Below are 15,219 nucleotides of genomic sequence, written 5' to 3' on the forward strand. Positions count from 1 at the left end.
TCATCAACTAGTTAATTCATTGAAATAAAGAATCTTACTATCATATATGTCTGTTATTGCCTTAGCATTTTCAGCTATAGACATGGCGTGTTGATTCCTCATAGCTTTAACCTACCCCCCAATTCACTCAAACTGACTTTTAGTAATACCTCCGGTTGCTGTGCTGATGGAATTGGGGCATTTTGCTCCACCACAGTGGTTTTGCTTACTAAGACGTCTACAATGTTCTTTTGTTGGTTCATCGTAATGGAGTGCATGCAAGAAACGATGACCAAAGATGACTGCTTTGTGCCAATGATGTGTATTCTTAACAGGATCTCATGATCGACAAAAGAGTCCATGGATGAGACCATTAGAATCCAAGAGAACAAAGATTTAGAACACTCCCTAAAGATTCATAGAGGTAACGTTTTGTTCTCAAGTTTTAACAAAGAAAATAAATATTAAGTGGAGAAAAGAAGAGAAAATGAAGGAAAAGAAAATTATATTTTATGTTCTTAAGTTGGAAAAATATAAAAAGAAAATTAACATTATCTTCGTTGCTCTCCAAATCATTCCAAATTGCAAGGAAAGTTAAGAAGTTATCATTCCAATTGGATCCAATTATTTTCATTAAAAAAATTCAGAAACATCAGAAAAAGAATTTGCTTTTCCTTCTCTCCAAATCAAACGACTTCCTCTCCTTCATTCTCTCCATGTCACAACTTATACAACACTTGATAAAGTTATCGTCTTCTTATCCTCATTCATTTCATTTATAAGGAGTTTAAGTGACCAGTCATTTAAAACGCATGAGCCTCTACACAATTTGCATGCAAATATATTCAATAAATGGATTTAACGTGAACGAATAATAATACATACACACAATTAAAATGAACAAATTCCTCCAAACAAAAAACACATCCACCACATTCAAACTAATTTCATTTCTATAACAATAAATGCTATGAAAAACAATATCAACCATTTTACGCATGAAATAATACACAAATACAAAAATAAACTCAAGCAGCTGGTTCCTCATTTAGCTCCAACTTCCATAAACAGTATTCCCTCTCAAACAACAAAAATTCCTGAAAGTCAATGACAACACAATAAGTCAAACCACCATAACCCAGAACAAAAACAAAAAAAAAAATTAAAAAAAAAATCAAAATCAAAATCACCTGTAATTGGTTCTGGCTAAACAAATGAATGAGGCCAGTTTCAGGAGCCGCGACCAATTCAATCAATTCATCATGGATTTCATGTGTATCATTACCAGACTCCATAAGTGAAACAGAAACCTACATTTTTTATAAAATAAAATAAAAAAGACGAATGAGAAAAAAAAAATTGTCATCATTTTAAATTTATTTATCAAAAAAAAGAAAAAAAAAGTATATACCTGCATGCATCGAAGAATAACTTCTGGAATACAACACCTACGACATAAACCCCTCAAGATATATGTTGCTGGATTTCCTACAGAACCATCACTACCAGAATACCATGCATCTATTCTCATTATTTCCATTGTTACCCCTGCTTGAAATCTCGCCAGCTCACCTATAAATTTAACATTATACTTTTGAAAATCTACACTACAAATTATAAAAATAATTATAATTGTTGATTTACCTTTAATGCCAGCTGCAACAATGGAAGCAAGAAGGCCACCATCAGCAAGTTTATTCGACCCAAATCCATCATTCTCTGTTGCTGAACACTGCAGTGAAACCTCAATGGAGCAACTATCTTTTGTAGAAATAGATACATTCACCTGAACATGAAATAAGATATATATATATATTTGAAAATAAACTTATAAAATAAAAAAAAGGTAAAGAAACATACCAGCAAGTGGCGATGTGACACAACTTGTTCAGTTACTGAAGAATAAAGAGCACTTGTGAGAGCTGTACACAATGAGGCATCTGGAGGCATACATTCACCAGAAGGCAAACAGAGCATAGCTGTAGCTTGTAGTTGAAGGTTTGTGGGCTCCATAAATTCATAAACTTCATCCTCAGTAGGAACCAACCATGGGTTTTCTTTTCCTATTCAAAAATGTAAAAATTCAGAATCACCAAAAAGATAGGGGTAATTTTGTAATTTTTGTTATAATTTACTCACTTAGTAGCAAAGCCATGGATGAAGATAATGTTTCCATAGCTACAACATTTGCTCTGTGTTTCTCTTCGTTTGAAATGTCTTGAGGGTCAATTCCGGCATTTTCTAATTCAATTTGTAGCCAGTTGCGATATGTTGCATCACAGGAGTAGTACTCGTTCTATTCAATAAAACATGAACATAGGTTTTTATTTATTTAATATAAGATTTTGTAAAAGGTTATGTAATTGTAAAAGCTTCTAGAAGCATACCCAGTCTTCAAACTCTCTCATACTATCAGAAACATCATTGTCCTCTGTTGAAAACAAAGCTTCTGATGAATGTTTTAAAGGCTCAGCAAGTATACTAAGCAACTTATGAGCACCAATAGGCATTGATGGAACTCTCCACATAGAAATTAAAGAAAATTCCCGAAATAGCACGTTGCTAAAAAAGAGAGAGATATTAAATGTTTAGCAACATGTGATAATTAATAATTAAGAAAATAATTAATTACCTGTGGATTAATGCTCTAATGAGAAGCTTAATGCCAACAGCTATAGCATTGTTAATAGTGGAAGGTGGGGTAAAACAAAGCCACTGAATGACCATGGCTTTTTCAAGACTATGTAACCGAAATTGCTCTGCCACGTCAGATGACATGTCATATTTTCCAACTTTTACTTCTCGTGATCTTGATAAAACTCTGTTTAAATTATTTTTTTTTTAAATGAGAAAGGTAATAAATGGAAACAGTTAAATTTAAAAGATTTAAAAAGAAACCTTTCAATAATTTCTTCAAAGCTTCCTTTTTCAAAACTGGCATTTGAATCATCTCCAGGGGAAAACGGGAGGTACTCTATAGCAGAAAGAAAGATTTTGTATCTCACATGAAGACTGCCAATTTAAAAAAAAAAAAAAAAAAAAAAAAAAAAAAAAAAAAAAAAACATTAAAAGGTGTATAAAAGTACATATTTTTGTTAAAATATATAAAAATTCACCTGCCATTCAAGCGTAACTCCATCATATGGACAAAAAGGTCAATGCAACGATGGCGTGCAAGCTGAGATGCATAGATTCCAACCAACTCCTCGTGTTGTTTTGAAAAAAGAAACATTGCGTACCTGAAAATTACATATTTGCCCATGTTAAGTCCAAACAAGTTAAAAGAAATAAAATTTAAGTATTAAGATGAAAAAGACTCACATATGAAGAATAAGATCACCAAGAGTCATTGTCTTCTCCTTAAAAGCATCTTTCATTTCATCAGCAAGTAAATGACGAAGCACAAGAACTAAATGTGCCCCAAAACGGATCATCTGAGGGTCACCATGAGGCCTTCCAGAAACAAAAAAAAAACAAAAACAATTTCAAGAAAATCTAAAAATGCAAATTTTTTATTAAAAAAAAAAGAAATGAATTTATTTACCTGAAGATATCTTCATCGCCTCCTGATGGGGATATCCATGACCATATAAGGTCAAGTAAACGAGGAATATCCCCCAACATTAAACTCATCTGTTTCAAAATTAATTAATAAAAAGAGTAAATTACACAAATGGTCCCTATGGTTTGGGATAATTTGCACGTTTGGTCCCTAACTTATTTTTTTAACACGAAAGGTCCCTATAGTTTGTTTTTGTTGCGCGCTTGGTTCCTGTCTTACCTAAAAAGACTATTTTGCCCTTGATTTTTTAATTTATTTAAATAAACACATCCCTAAACTCACTTCCACCTTACCTTATCTTATCTTACCTACCCCATATTATTTACATAAATTAAAAAACCAAGGGCAAAATAGTCTTTTTAGGTAAGACAGGGACCAAGCGCCCAACAAAAACAAACTATAGGGACCTTTTGTGTTAAAAGAATAAGTTGGGGACCAAACGTGCAAATTATCCCAAACCATAGGGACCATTTGTGTAATTTACTCTAATAAAAAAAAAATCATGTTATCTGACTTATTTCTATTCATATGAAATAAAAAAAAGTAAAAAAGTGCAAACCTCAATCTGGCGATGTTGCTCCTTACACCCTCGAATTACAGCTTCATGCACAGACTCACTAAATCACAAAACAAAAAAAAAAATTAAGTTCCAAAATTAAAAATCTTTGTTGCACTAAAAACAAAATCCCATATTTTTTATTTTTACCTTGAATGAAGCTTTTGAAGAAGGGCAGAAAGGTCACGTGGTTGTTGATTCAATACTTGAAGTGGCCAATTTTCAGGTCCAAGAAGTGATTCAGAAGTAATATCTTCACTTCTTTCACTTTCACCAGATAACTCCAAATCAACTTGAACATCAAGCCATGACTTGGTCAACGCCCAACAGGCAGACTGAAATTGGTCAAACCTCAATACAATACACCAAACAGTCAAAAAGTCAAAAAGTCAACAATACCTCCCAATCGTTACAAATTGGTAAAACCCGTTTCACATTACTGCAATTGGCTGCATATACTGCTGTTTCAAATTTCCCACTCTCTTGCTCTGCGATTTTCTTTAATAAACACAAAACAGTAATTAATATGTTTTTTGGATGATAAAATAGTAAGCTAATTAAACATTTTGAAAGTATCTTATGTTACCTCTGATGCACAATATGAAGCCCATTTCCAGAGGCGTCTCTGATTATTCACACCACTTTCCAATTCCATAGCTTGAAGAGATCTGTTCTTTCCATTTCTTATGAGGGCTTCAATGGAAGGAGAATGATCCAAACCTCCAAATGGGCACAAGGTTGCAGCTCTCCATGACTAAATGCAAGAAATAGCATCCTACTTTCATTTTGTTGAAATAAAACATTCTACTTTCAAGCTTTTTCTTATTAAGTTCATTGTACTTTGAATTTTTTTTCTTATACTACAAAGAATCTACCAAATTATAGCAGTTAAGATTGCTTTGTATTTATCATTGCTATAATCAGAAAGATTTTTCAAAATGGAAGTATGATGCTATGAATTATGATAAACAAATTAATATTATTTATATCATGCATACCTGTCCTGCAGACCTGCAAAGATGGCATGCTTCTTCCAATCTTCCAGCTCTTAATAGAGCCCAGACATCTTCCAAAAGAGATTCATCTTGTTTCTGTTTGGATATAAAAGTAACAATTTATAAAAACTAGTTAATTAGATACATAAGATGGAAGCAGTTGAAGAAAAAAAAAAAAAAAATACTTTGTCATCAGAAAGTGGTTGAGCATGTTGGCGTGTTGGAGCATCAAAATCCAAGTGATGAACAATTTTGTCATTTGAGGAGCCTTTCTTTAAAAATCTTTGTGTGTGATTCCAGACTCCAGAGGTGGGGAGATGTGTGCCAACATGAGAGCCACGTACCTGTATAAAAGAATGTAAAAGATATTTAAAAAGATAAAAATAAAAACTTGATATATTTTAGTGATAATTGTCTTAACAACAAATCACCTTGTTCTCCAAATCAAGAGCCTTTGAGGCTAATCCTTCAAGCCATTGGATAAGTCTAAGGCACAATTGAGCTTTATGATCTGCTGCAACAAATTGGCAAGCCTCCAGATGTGAAGTTGTTGGCAACTGAAGTAAAAACATCAAAGTAAAGTCTATATTATAAAACTTGAGTTTTAAGATAAATTAAACAAAGTGAGTAAACATAAAGGCTTGATACCAGGATAAGATCTTCAGGAAGCTCTTCATTCCCTGTACAAATGGGAAGAGAAGAAAAGAAACTATAAATTGATGGGACCCCAAAAGTAAAAAACTATAATCAGTGGTTTGTTTAAATATATATAAAAAGCTATTGATTTTATATACAAATCCAGCCTACATCCAAATGAATAATAAGGTAAAGGTTACCTTTCCCATATAAATACCACAAAAGTGACCAAGAAGCAGCTTCATCAAGTAGCACCCTAGCCTTTTGCCTCATCAATTTGTCCTCAACAATCCTGTGTCTCTCAGTGCAGCTGTTGCTGTAGATAAACAAGAGAAATATTAGTCTTTTTATAGGAACAAGTAACAAGAAATATAGAAATTCCACTAGCATATCAAATTGTTTTGGGGTATGACACATACTTAATTGACTCAGAAACATTGCGGCATGCTCCTTCAAGTCTTAATATCAAATCAGGGATGGACATCAACCCTGCAATACATACATTAAACATTAGTGTTTATATGGTTCATGATATGTGTGCATAAAGCCTAAAGGTGGAATGATGTTGGGGAAAGGTAAAATAGATCATAAACATCGACTGTAATGTCAATTGTAACGTCCATAGTTAAGCATATAAATTGCCTACCTTGAAGAGCAGCATCAAAAAGAGATGCAAATAAAGGAAATGTTGCATCTCCACTATCCGGTGATGCATCTTCCTCAAGCTTGCAAACTTTTAAGGAATGCGTTCTTGATCGACCAACTGAATCGTTAGCAATAGCCATTTCAGCTATTCCGCGACTATCTACTGAGGGTGATCTCCTTTTGAATGAAGATTGAGTTCTCGCGTGTATTCCTTCTGATTGATCACCATCAGAATGGTCAACTTCTTTTTTGATATTTTCAAGATATAGAGCAGCATTACTGAACTTCGATTGATAATTCTCTTGGTGCGGTGAAGGCGAATTCCTTTTTCTGAGCATACACAATTATGGGTTAGTGAAAAAAACAACTTAGGACTGATAAATTCTCAAGAAGACGTGAGGCCATGAAATATTTTCTAAGTTTTATTTGAAGAATATAGTAACAACGCCAATTTGCTCAATTTGGGGAAGAGTTTCAATGTTCCGATTCATACCCGTAACGCCGGAAACGCTCTCTGAGGCTTAAGTCTTGAGGATCAAAATAACTTGGAGACGTATCCATGTCGACATTCATTGTAGCGATACCAACTTACAATTTTCTCTGTTAACAAATACTAATGGACCATCTGCGTTTGTGAGGGTTTTGATGAGTAGCTTTAAACCCTAGAAATACAGATTTGAGCGCGGAAAGAAGAAGGTATAGATGATTTAGGGTAAATTATATAACTAGTCCCTAAGTTATGTTTGTTTTTTTTTTTTTTTGTAAATCTGCGTGGCCTCTTCTGTCTGCGCCGTGCAGACCACGCGCAGACATTAACCTTCACAAACTGCTTGTTTTTCTGAAGACTGCAGACCTAAAAATGTATGCGCGCCCTCTTCTTAGCGCAGATGTGGACCAGAGTCTTCTAACATCTTCAGACATCTTCTAACCTAAAAAAACACATATATCTATATTTTTTTTAAGTTTTTTTTAATTTATATTTTTTCCAACTTTATTAATGATAAACAATTTGAAAAAAAAATTACAAAACTTAAAAAAAAACGTTCGACGATACAAACATGATATTTTTGACAAATTTATAAATAAAGATTTATTACAATAATAGTCGTTGAAGTTGTTTATATAAATACGAAAAAAAATCAAAATATATTCTTATATTTTTTTGCTAAATTTTGTAAAACATTATTTAATATACTATCGTCAATTTCTCGAGAAAATATTTATGCTACGTTTTTAATGGATTTAATTGAAAAAATCGATGTTTATTTCCATCCATTTATGTATCAAATTCTTTGATCCTTAATTATAATGTTTAGTTATAACTTTGCAACCAAAGTTGTTGGTTTTTATCAAATATATACGTTAATTCATACCATTTTTATTTTTATTTTTTGTACAATAATACATAAAAGTTGATATAGATTTGTTAATTATTTATAACAAAGTCATAAAAATATTAAAAAAAACACTTTGAAGTTTAAAAAAAATCAATTTATTTAGATTTCAGTTTATTTTAGTAGCCCGCAGATGTTAAAAAAACAAACAGTCTTCTTTTTTCAGACTGCAGACGTTTGGTCCACATCTTCTACTGTAAAGGTCTACAGATGTGGTCCGCAGACTGCAGACATTTTGCCTCAGAAAAAACAAACAGCACCTAAATGGCCCGTTATTTATATAAATAACAGGATTTTCCCTTGAATAATATTAAATGAAAATAGATTGTTGCTTTTTGTATTAAACTCTTTTTAATATTTAAATATGGATTGTCTCAATTTATTTTTAGGATTAATGACTTGTAAAAGTAATGAACTTTGTCATATGTATACATTTAGTCGTTATTTTTTTTTGTACGTGATTACTGTTGAACTTGTTTAAAGTGTTTGAAATACCGACAATTGTAAACTTTGTTGGTTTCTGACGTCTCTAGCATCTTCATCGAATCTCTAGTCATCTTCTTTAGTCATACATGAATTCTCTAGCAACCAAGGTCAAGAACATCAATATATGTGTCCGTGTTCATCCCCTTGAAAAATCGTATCCACCCCATTCAAATTTCAAGTCCCAATATGCAAGCTCAAGAAATCTAGTTTTGAGTTTGTTTTCAAAAATCGTGTCTGCCCCTTTAGAAAATCAAGATACGTCTGTGTTCGTGATCGTCGTGTTCGTGATCGTCTCCTTCGAAAAAAATTGTATTCATCTTCGTCATGTGTTTAAGCATAAAATCCAACTTCAAAAATAGCTCATAAATCTAGGTTCAAAAACACTATGGATCTGGTCTTCAAAATGTCGGTTTAAAACCCTTCATGTATGAATATGCAAGTTCAAGAACATCTAGATTTTAAGAGTGGATGTGTGTATGTGTGTTTATCTGTTTATATAGTTTATCCCATATCCGATCAAAGTCTCATTTTCTTATGTTCATCTCAAATCTAATCAAAACTCACGAAAAAAAAACTCTTCTCAAACCTTCTTATTTGTATGTGTTTTTTTCATAAACAAAAATTATAAAAAAAAACATAAATCATTTATGGTTTTTTTATTTTTAAGATCGAAAAACACGAATCGATTTTGTGATGGAGATGAACATACAAATTTGTTTGTGATGAACCCCAACATCCTTCATATCTTTTCTTTTTTCTACATATCTTTAGTGGTTTTGTTCAAGTTAGATTGTGTGTGTGTTCAAGAACAAACTCACGTGTGTGTGTTTGTTCATGTGTTTTAATTGATGAAAAACTCAAAAACTCAAGATGTGATTGATGTGTGTATGTTCATGTATTGGATTTCTTGTTGAAGAACAGATTCATAATGTGCCTTTTTCTTGAGTCTGTTAGAGCGATCGGTATGGGCCAAAACGAGAAACGACGAGGGTGACGTGGTCGTTCTCGACGCCGTCGTAACGGGGGGAACACCGCCCCCCCCCCCAACTCGTTGCATATCGTCGTCCGCTTCTCGTTGCCATGGAAACGAAGTGTAACGCCAAAAAGGGAAAAAAATATATGCCTTTAATTGTAATCGTAGTTTTAGATTTTAAATATTATGCCTTTTTTTGTTTTTAAAATTTTATGTTTTATAAAAAATATATTTATGTTAGTGATTAAAAAAAATACAAAAAGGAAAGAAAAAAAAACGAAAAAGAAAAAAAAAGTAAAAAAAAACGAAAAAGAAAAAAAAAACAATTTCGAAAAAATAAAAATAAAAAATAAAACATATTTATTTTCAAAACGTTGGTGTTGCATCTTGTTGCCCGTTTCCCCACTTGGTGTTATGACACAACTTGCTTATGTGGCATATGAGGTGGCATATGAGGTGGCACAACTTGGTGTTGCACCTTGTTGCCCACACCTAATACTCTTAATGACCATAGGATTTTTGGTTGTCGAAAATTCTTAATGATGAGAGAAGATAATCAGAAACACACTAGACAGCTAAATTAAACAAATTCAATGCTAAGTGGTATAAAAATAAAAAAATAAAATAAAAAATTTAATATAGGTTTCAAAATGTTTCACTTTCTTAAAATAATTTTGTTTATAACTAAAAGCGAATATTTTAAAACAATATAAAGGTTATATACAAACACCGGCTTCATCTCCACCGTCCGTCCGCCCCATCCCTTAACCAGAAATCGTAGTGTCTGCTAAGTCGAAGCGCAACTGGTTTATCTACAGACAACAATGACGGTGGTCGCCGGTTGCTCCACCTGTGCTCTTCCCCGACCAATTTCAACTCCGTCTCACCGGATAACCTACGGTCAGGAATCTTTTCGATCACACCCTGCTAAACAATCGTTATCTGCCAACATTTCTGCAAAATTATATTTCATCATAGCGACTCCACACTTCCCATCTTTTTACTTACTGCATAATTTCCCCAATTTTATGTCGAAGTTTGCGATCTACTTTTGTTATATCAAGTTCCTTTCAATTTGCAAGTCAATTAGTTCGATGGGTTTTTAGGGTCCTGCCCTTCGATTCGTGCTTCAAAACTGCATACAATACTTCAATCGACAATTTTCTGATTTTTTAGATGATATGAAAGCGATAAGTAGCTTTTTAATCGCTTGTTTCTACTTCTTTTTGAAGGAAAGCTTGTTCCTCTTGTCCAAAACTTCAGAACCTCCCATGGAGTTTCGCTCGTCATCAATGCTATGCAAAAGAAGCTAGATCAATGTGCAGCATCAACAACAAATGAAACTGGTCAACAATTCTATGGCCCCTTGGGTTTAAACCAGGTATGATTGTTCATTCCCATCAAAAAAATTCTAATTTACAGGTTTAATTGAATTATTTCATGTTCATCATTTGGTAGAAATTGGGAATGGGAATGGGGTTTGTAGGAATCAGTAACGCATTGTTATTAGCTACACCTTTAGAAGCCATGGCAGACACCTCTGATGCAACACAGTCTATCTTTAACATGAACATGCCTGTGTTACTACTTGTTGCCCTCATTGGAGCCACTGTTGGAGGTAAGTAACATTCAGTTTGCATTGATGCATTCATTGTATTATTATAAATTATAAAGAAAAACCATTCTCAAATTGTGAAAATTTTTGCAGGATTACTTGCTAGACAAAGAAAAGCAGAATTACAGAGGCTAAATGAACAGCTTCGTCAGATCAATGCAGCCTTAAAAAGACAAGCAAAGATAGAATCATATGCACCTGCTTTAAGTTATGCTCCTGCTGCCATTAAAATACCTGAAAATGAAGTCTTTGTTGATCCAAGAAAGCAAGAGTTGATATCTCATCTCAAAAACGGGAAAAACTTTCTCAGAAATCAAAAACCAGAAAATGCGTTCTTTGAGTTTAAAACCGCTCTTGAGCTTGCTCAGAAGATTAAAGATCCAATTGAGGAAAAAAAGGCTGCAAGAGGACTAGGTTTCCTTTTTGCAATATTTCCTCTTTTCTTTCACATTTAACAAACGACAACTATACCTAATTTTAATATATTTTTTATTCATTTTTCAGGAGCATCAATGCAGAGGCAAGGAAAGCATCGAGAAGCCATTAAATACCATTCGATGGTTTTATCAATTTCAGAAAGAGAAGGTGAGGACTCAGGGAACACAGAAGCGTATGGAGCAATAGCTGATTGTTACACTGAGCTTGGTGACTTAGAAAAAGCAGCAACTTTCTATGATCAATACATTGCTAGATTACAAGCCGATTGATGATTGATTCATCTGTTTCTTTACCACCATCATGTATGGAAGTTTTGTAGTAGAGGCTTGTAATATGGTTAATGGTTGTTTCCAACTGGTGTTACCCACAAGCAACTTTCTTGAAATTTATGTTTTCTTGATGATTTATAAAAAAGACATTATGGATGTTTTTGTCTATCATATTTTTTTTATTCAAAAAGCAGACATGTAATTATGTATCCATACTCAACCAATATATAACAATCTACCAAAAAAAAAAAAAAAAAAAAAAAAAAAAAAAAAAAAGGTGGAAGGAAAACAACTGCCACATAAAACTCAACAAAACAATACATAAGAAAAAATATATTAAAAAAAAAAAAGTTAAAACGCCACATAATCTCACTGATAATACATAAGTTGTTGGGCAGCAGCAACACCCTGGAAACCACCATCGTACATCGCCTGACTTGAACCACCACCACCACCTATACCCAGATGATGTTGTCTTTGTGGGTGGTGGTGGTGGTGCATAAGATGGGTGGGGTGGTGGACCCCACCCATCCTGCTCATTGCTAATAAATTAGCAGCTGAAAGCATTGGGGCGGGACCCGGTGGTGGAAGTGGGTTTGAGCTCGTTCCTGGTGGAGTCGGCTTGCTTCCCCATGAACACTATCAAACACCAAAAAGATTATGATTTTTTTTTATAAAACATTGAAAATGAATTTTATTAATTAAAAAAAAATGTACCTTGATTTGTTTGCCAAAAAGAATAGATCGAGTGTTTCCCATTTGAATAGCAAGCGCAGCCTCAGTGTGGTTACTGTATCGAACAAAACCAAAACCTTTGTCACGCTGCACACGCACTTCCTCAATCACCCCAGCACCTAGGGCATGAAAATGTCGATGTAGCTCAAGCTGTGTAACCTATATTTTAAAAAGAATAAATTTATTCATTTCCATTATTATACAAATATAGATATAGATATAGATATACAGATAAATTGTAGGATTAAGAGGTCTTACTTCAGGGCCAAGGTTGCCAACATAAACGGTTGTGTACTGTGGATTATTCTCAGGGGCATCACTATCACTTGGCTCTTTAGTATCCTCTATAAAACAAAACAAAATATATATACATAAAAAAAATGACAACTTTTGATAGTTTTAATTTATAATTATGCCTAGAGTATTGCATACCTAAAGATCCATTTGTTAGCTCTACCACACTTTTTGAATCTGAACCTTGTCTTTCATCATTAATACCAGCGCCTTTTGTAGCCCAATTACATCTTATCTGCCTACTCCCAAGCCATTTCCCTAAAAATAAAAACACGTAAATGTTCTAAAATCAAGTTAAATCAAAACTCAATGCTAAAAATAGTATTTGAACATGTGTGACAGTGTGTCACGCTTACCAGTTAAGTCATTTATTGCGCTTTGAGCATCCTAAAAAAGGAATAACGTTAGATTTTTTTTCGCTTAAATATAATTTTTTGCATCAAGAGACGAATAACAAATAGTCTTCCAGAATGTTCTAGAAAGAATATTAATATAACCTGTTGGTTTCGAAAAGAAACAAACCCAAAACCTCTTGAACGTCCAGTTTTCTGGTCCCACATAACCCTCGCATCCCTAATACATGAAAAATAAAAGTATATATATAAATATATGTATAAATGTATGTACATATATGTATAATTATATGTATGTATAGAGAGATAAAACATGTACTCACGAACAGCTAGAATAGACAGAGAAGCATGCATACAACATAGCATCAGTAACCTCGGGGCTAAGATCACCAACAAATATGTTATAATGACCTTAAAAGGAAGAAAGTGATAATGTCATGAGGAAAGAATGTAAAAAATAATATGGGTATAAAAATTATTTCCAAAAAGGGTATTAATATTAAGTCCTACCTGATGTGTCCTCCCTTTGTCCAGTGACATATGCCCAATTAACTTTGATAGGTTGTCCAAACCTGCAAAACTTATTTGATAAGAGGAATGTTTTGAAGTGAAATTGCAGTGCAGAATATACCTCTATGAACACACCACTTACAAATGCCTTCCATTTAGAGACACTATTGCAAGTGCAGCAAATCTTCGATCAAAATAGTGAATGAATCCATATGATGACTACAGATATGAAAACAATTATATAAATATTATTTATAATTTCTTGAAAAAACAGCAAGAAAGTAGTCAAAAATAGGTACTTTGTCTTTTCTTATAAGTTTGCAGCTTTCAACGGGACCAGTGCTTGCAAAAACCTCTTGAAGAAGTGGTTCAGTCACTTGTGTATGAATATTTCCCACATACCTGCATTTTTCTCAAAATAAAACAGGATTAAGTGGGCCCAAGTGGGATTTTTATTAAAAAAAGAAAGTTTTCATGATGATCAAACATGGAAAAATGAAAAGGATAATAAGAAGCCAGATGTAAACTACTTACACACTGCGGCATGTGTTTGGATCAAACCCAGGAGGTAAATTTCCACTTGGTATTGGTTCAATCTGCAAAATGAAAAGGTGAAAAATGAATTTCATCGAGAGGATTCAAAATGTGATATTTTAGTAGCCAACAGACAAAAAGACCTGTGATTCAATCAAAACAGAATGGAACTAATAAAAGAAACTCGGCATCATCGATAGAACAAAAATCAAAAACCAAACTCCCAAAAAAGATGAAGTCACAAGCATTCACCAGCTAAAATTAAAACGCAGCTAAAATGAGCTCCAAGAGCGGCCATTAACAATTCATGATCAATCACAAAATCAAAAATTGAACAACATGAGGATGAAGTCAGAAGTACTTTTTATATTTTACTAGCCAGCAGGCTAAGAAAACACTGATTCTCTCAAATTAAAAACGCAACTATCCAGAAGCTCTAAAACGACCATCATCAATCGATAATCAGACAAAAAACGAAAACCCTAAACTCCAAATGACATTATTAACAGACGAAGGATGAAGTCAGAAGCATGTGTATAAGTGGCGATAAATTACAAAACTGAAACAGTGTTTGGTGCGAACCTGTGGTGGAGCCAATAGGCCAGGATGATAAAGAGATTGTTGTTGAAGGAGAGCTTGCTGCATCAAAGATTGTTGTTGTTGTTGCTGTTTCAGTCTCTGATGTTGATGTTGCATTATTGACGAATACAAATCTGCTCTGCTTCAGGATCGAGTAAAATTCAGTGATTTGGGGGGTTAGGGTTTCGATACTCCGCGTGGGAGAAACAGAACGACCAATGGAAAGCCCAAGAAGAAATAAACAGACCTGAACAGGACACTAGTACAAACTTAACCTTGTACTATGACTATATTAACGTTTCACCCCTCCACATTTGTTATGTACATCAAAATTTTAATTTCTTTTACACATGACGTTAACAAAAGTTTCAATATAGCACGAATAAGACAAAAGTTTGGGTATCAAAGTGTGATATGTTTGTTTGAGTTTTTGTACGTCACACAAAAGTTTTAATATAGCACTAATAAGATACAGTATGATGTAATCTAACAAAAAAAAGAATCGAACATTCTTTTTGGAGGTTTAAGTATGCCCAAGAGGATGGGGATGAATGCGCTCCATCTTATTGTAACCATGACATTGAAGTGGAGTCGAATGGCTTATTGGGATGAGATATCGGAGATTGTGAATGACAAATATGGTAAGGAGATATCGGAGATTGTGAA

At 33.5% G+C, this 15,219-nt stretch overlaps 3 protein-coding genes across 4 annotated transcripts; 1 reads left to right on the forward strand and 2 right to left on the reverse strand.

Annotated features, from left to right (window-relative positions):
• Positions 1 to 870: 870 nt before the first annotated feature.
• LOC145107935 (nuclear pore complex protein) lies at positions 871 to 7,069 on the reverse strand. Of its 2 annotated transcripts, XM_079044897.1 has the most exons (24): positions 6,867 to 7,069; positions 6,375 to 6,703; positions 6,148 to 6,217; positions 5,929 to 6,044; positions 5,741 to 5,772; positions 5,524 to 5,649; positions 5,278 to 5,436; positions 5,096 to 5,188; positions 4,684 to 4,851; positions 4,497 to 4,595; positions 4,248 to 4,432; positions 4,101 to 4,158; positions 3,524 to 3,612; positions 3,301 to 3,432; positions 3,096 to 3,218; positions 2,878 to 2,991; positions 2,612 to 2,800; positions 2,367 to 2,541; positions 2,119 to 2,275; positions 1,840 to 2,042; positions 1,624 to 1,765; positions 1,391 to 1,551; positions 1,170 to 1,289; positions 871 to 1,076 (listed from the first exon to the last, which is right to left on the reverse strand). In XM_079044897.1, exons 1-24 carry the CDS (start codon positions 6,944 to 6,946, stop codon positions 1,008 to 1,010), a joined length of 3,189 nt encoding a protein of 1,062 aa, XP_078901023.1. In that variant the 5' UTR covers positions 6,947 to 7,069; the 3' UTR covers positions 871 to 1,007. The 2 variants fall into 2 exon arrangements, with proteins under 2 accessions (XP_078901023.1, XP_078901022.1); XM_079044896.1 differs by having other exon boundaries at positions 1,391 to 1,765.
• A 2,880-nt stretch (positions 7,070 to 9,949) lies between these two features.
• On the forward strand, positions 9,950 to 11,704 carry FLU (Tetratricopeptide repeat (TPR)-like superfamily protein). The gene is made up of 5 exons (XM_079044899.1): positions 9,950 to 10,126; positions 10,459 to 10,607; positions 10,685 to 10,844; positions 10,935 to 11,255; positions 11,346 to 11,704. The coding sequence occupies exons 1-5, from the start codon at positions 10,051 to 10,053 to the stop codon at positions 11,546 to 11,548; spliced, it is 909 nt and encodes a 302-aa protein (XP_078901025.1). The 5' UTR covers positions 9,950 to 10,050; the 3' UTR covers positions 11,549 to 11,704.
• Positions 11,705 to 11,826: 122 nt separating this feature from the next.
• On the reverse strand, positions 11,827 to 14,787 carry LOC145107936 (oligouridylate-binding protein 1B-like). Its single transcript, XM_079044898.1, has 12 exons — positions 14,557 to 14,787; positions 13,975 to 14,036; positions 13,740 to 13,842; positions 13,583 to 13,659; positions 13,441 to 13,502; positions 13,254 to 13,341; positions 13,075 to 13,150; positions 12,934 to 12,964; positions 12,716 to 12,835; positions 12,542 to 12,627; positions 12,266 to 12,442; positions 11,827 to 12,187 (listed from the first exon to the last, which is right to left on the reverse strand). The coding sequence occupies exons 1-12, from the start codon at positions 14,668 to 14,670 to the stop codon at positions 11,918 to 11,920; spliced, it is 1,266 nt and encodes a 421-aa protein (XP_078901024.1). The 5' UTR covers positions 14,671 to 14,787; the 3' UTR covers positions 11,827 to 11,917.
• Between the last annotated feature and the right edge of the window lie 432 nt (positions 14,788 to 15,219).

Source organism: Lactuca virosa, chromosome 4, assembly GCF_052849685.1.
Source record: "Lactuca virosa cultivar CGN04683 chromosome 4, Lactuca_virosa_CGN04683_v6, whole genome shotgun sequence".
NCBI classification, from domain to species: domain Eukaryota; kingdom Viridiplantae; phylum Streptophyta; class Magnoliopsida; order Asterales; family Asteraceae; genus Lactuca; species Lactuca virosa.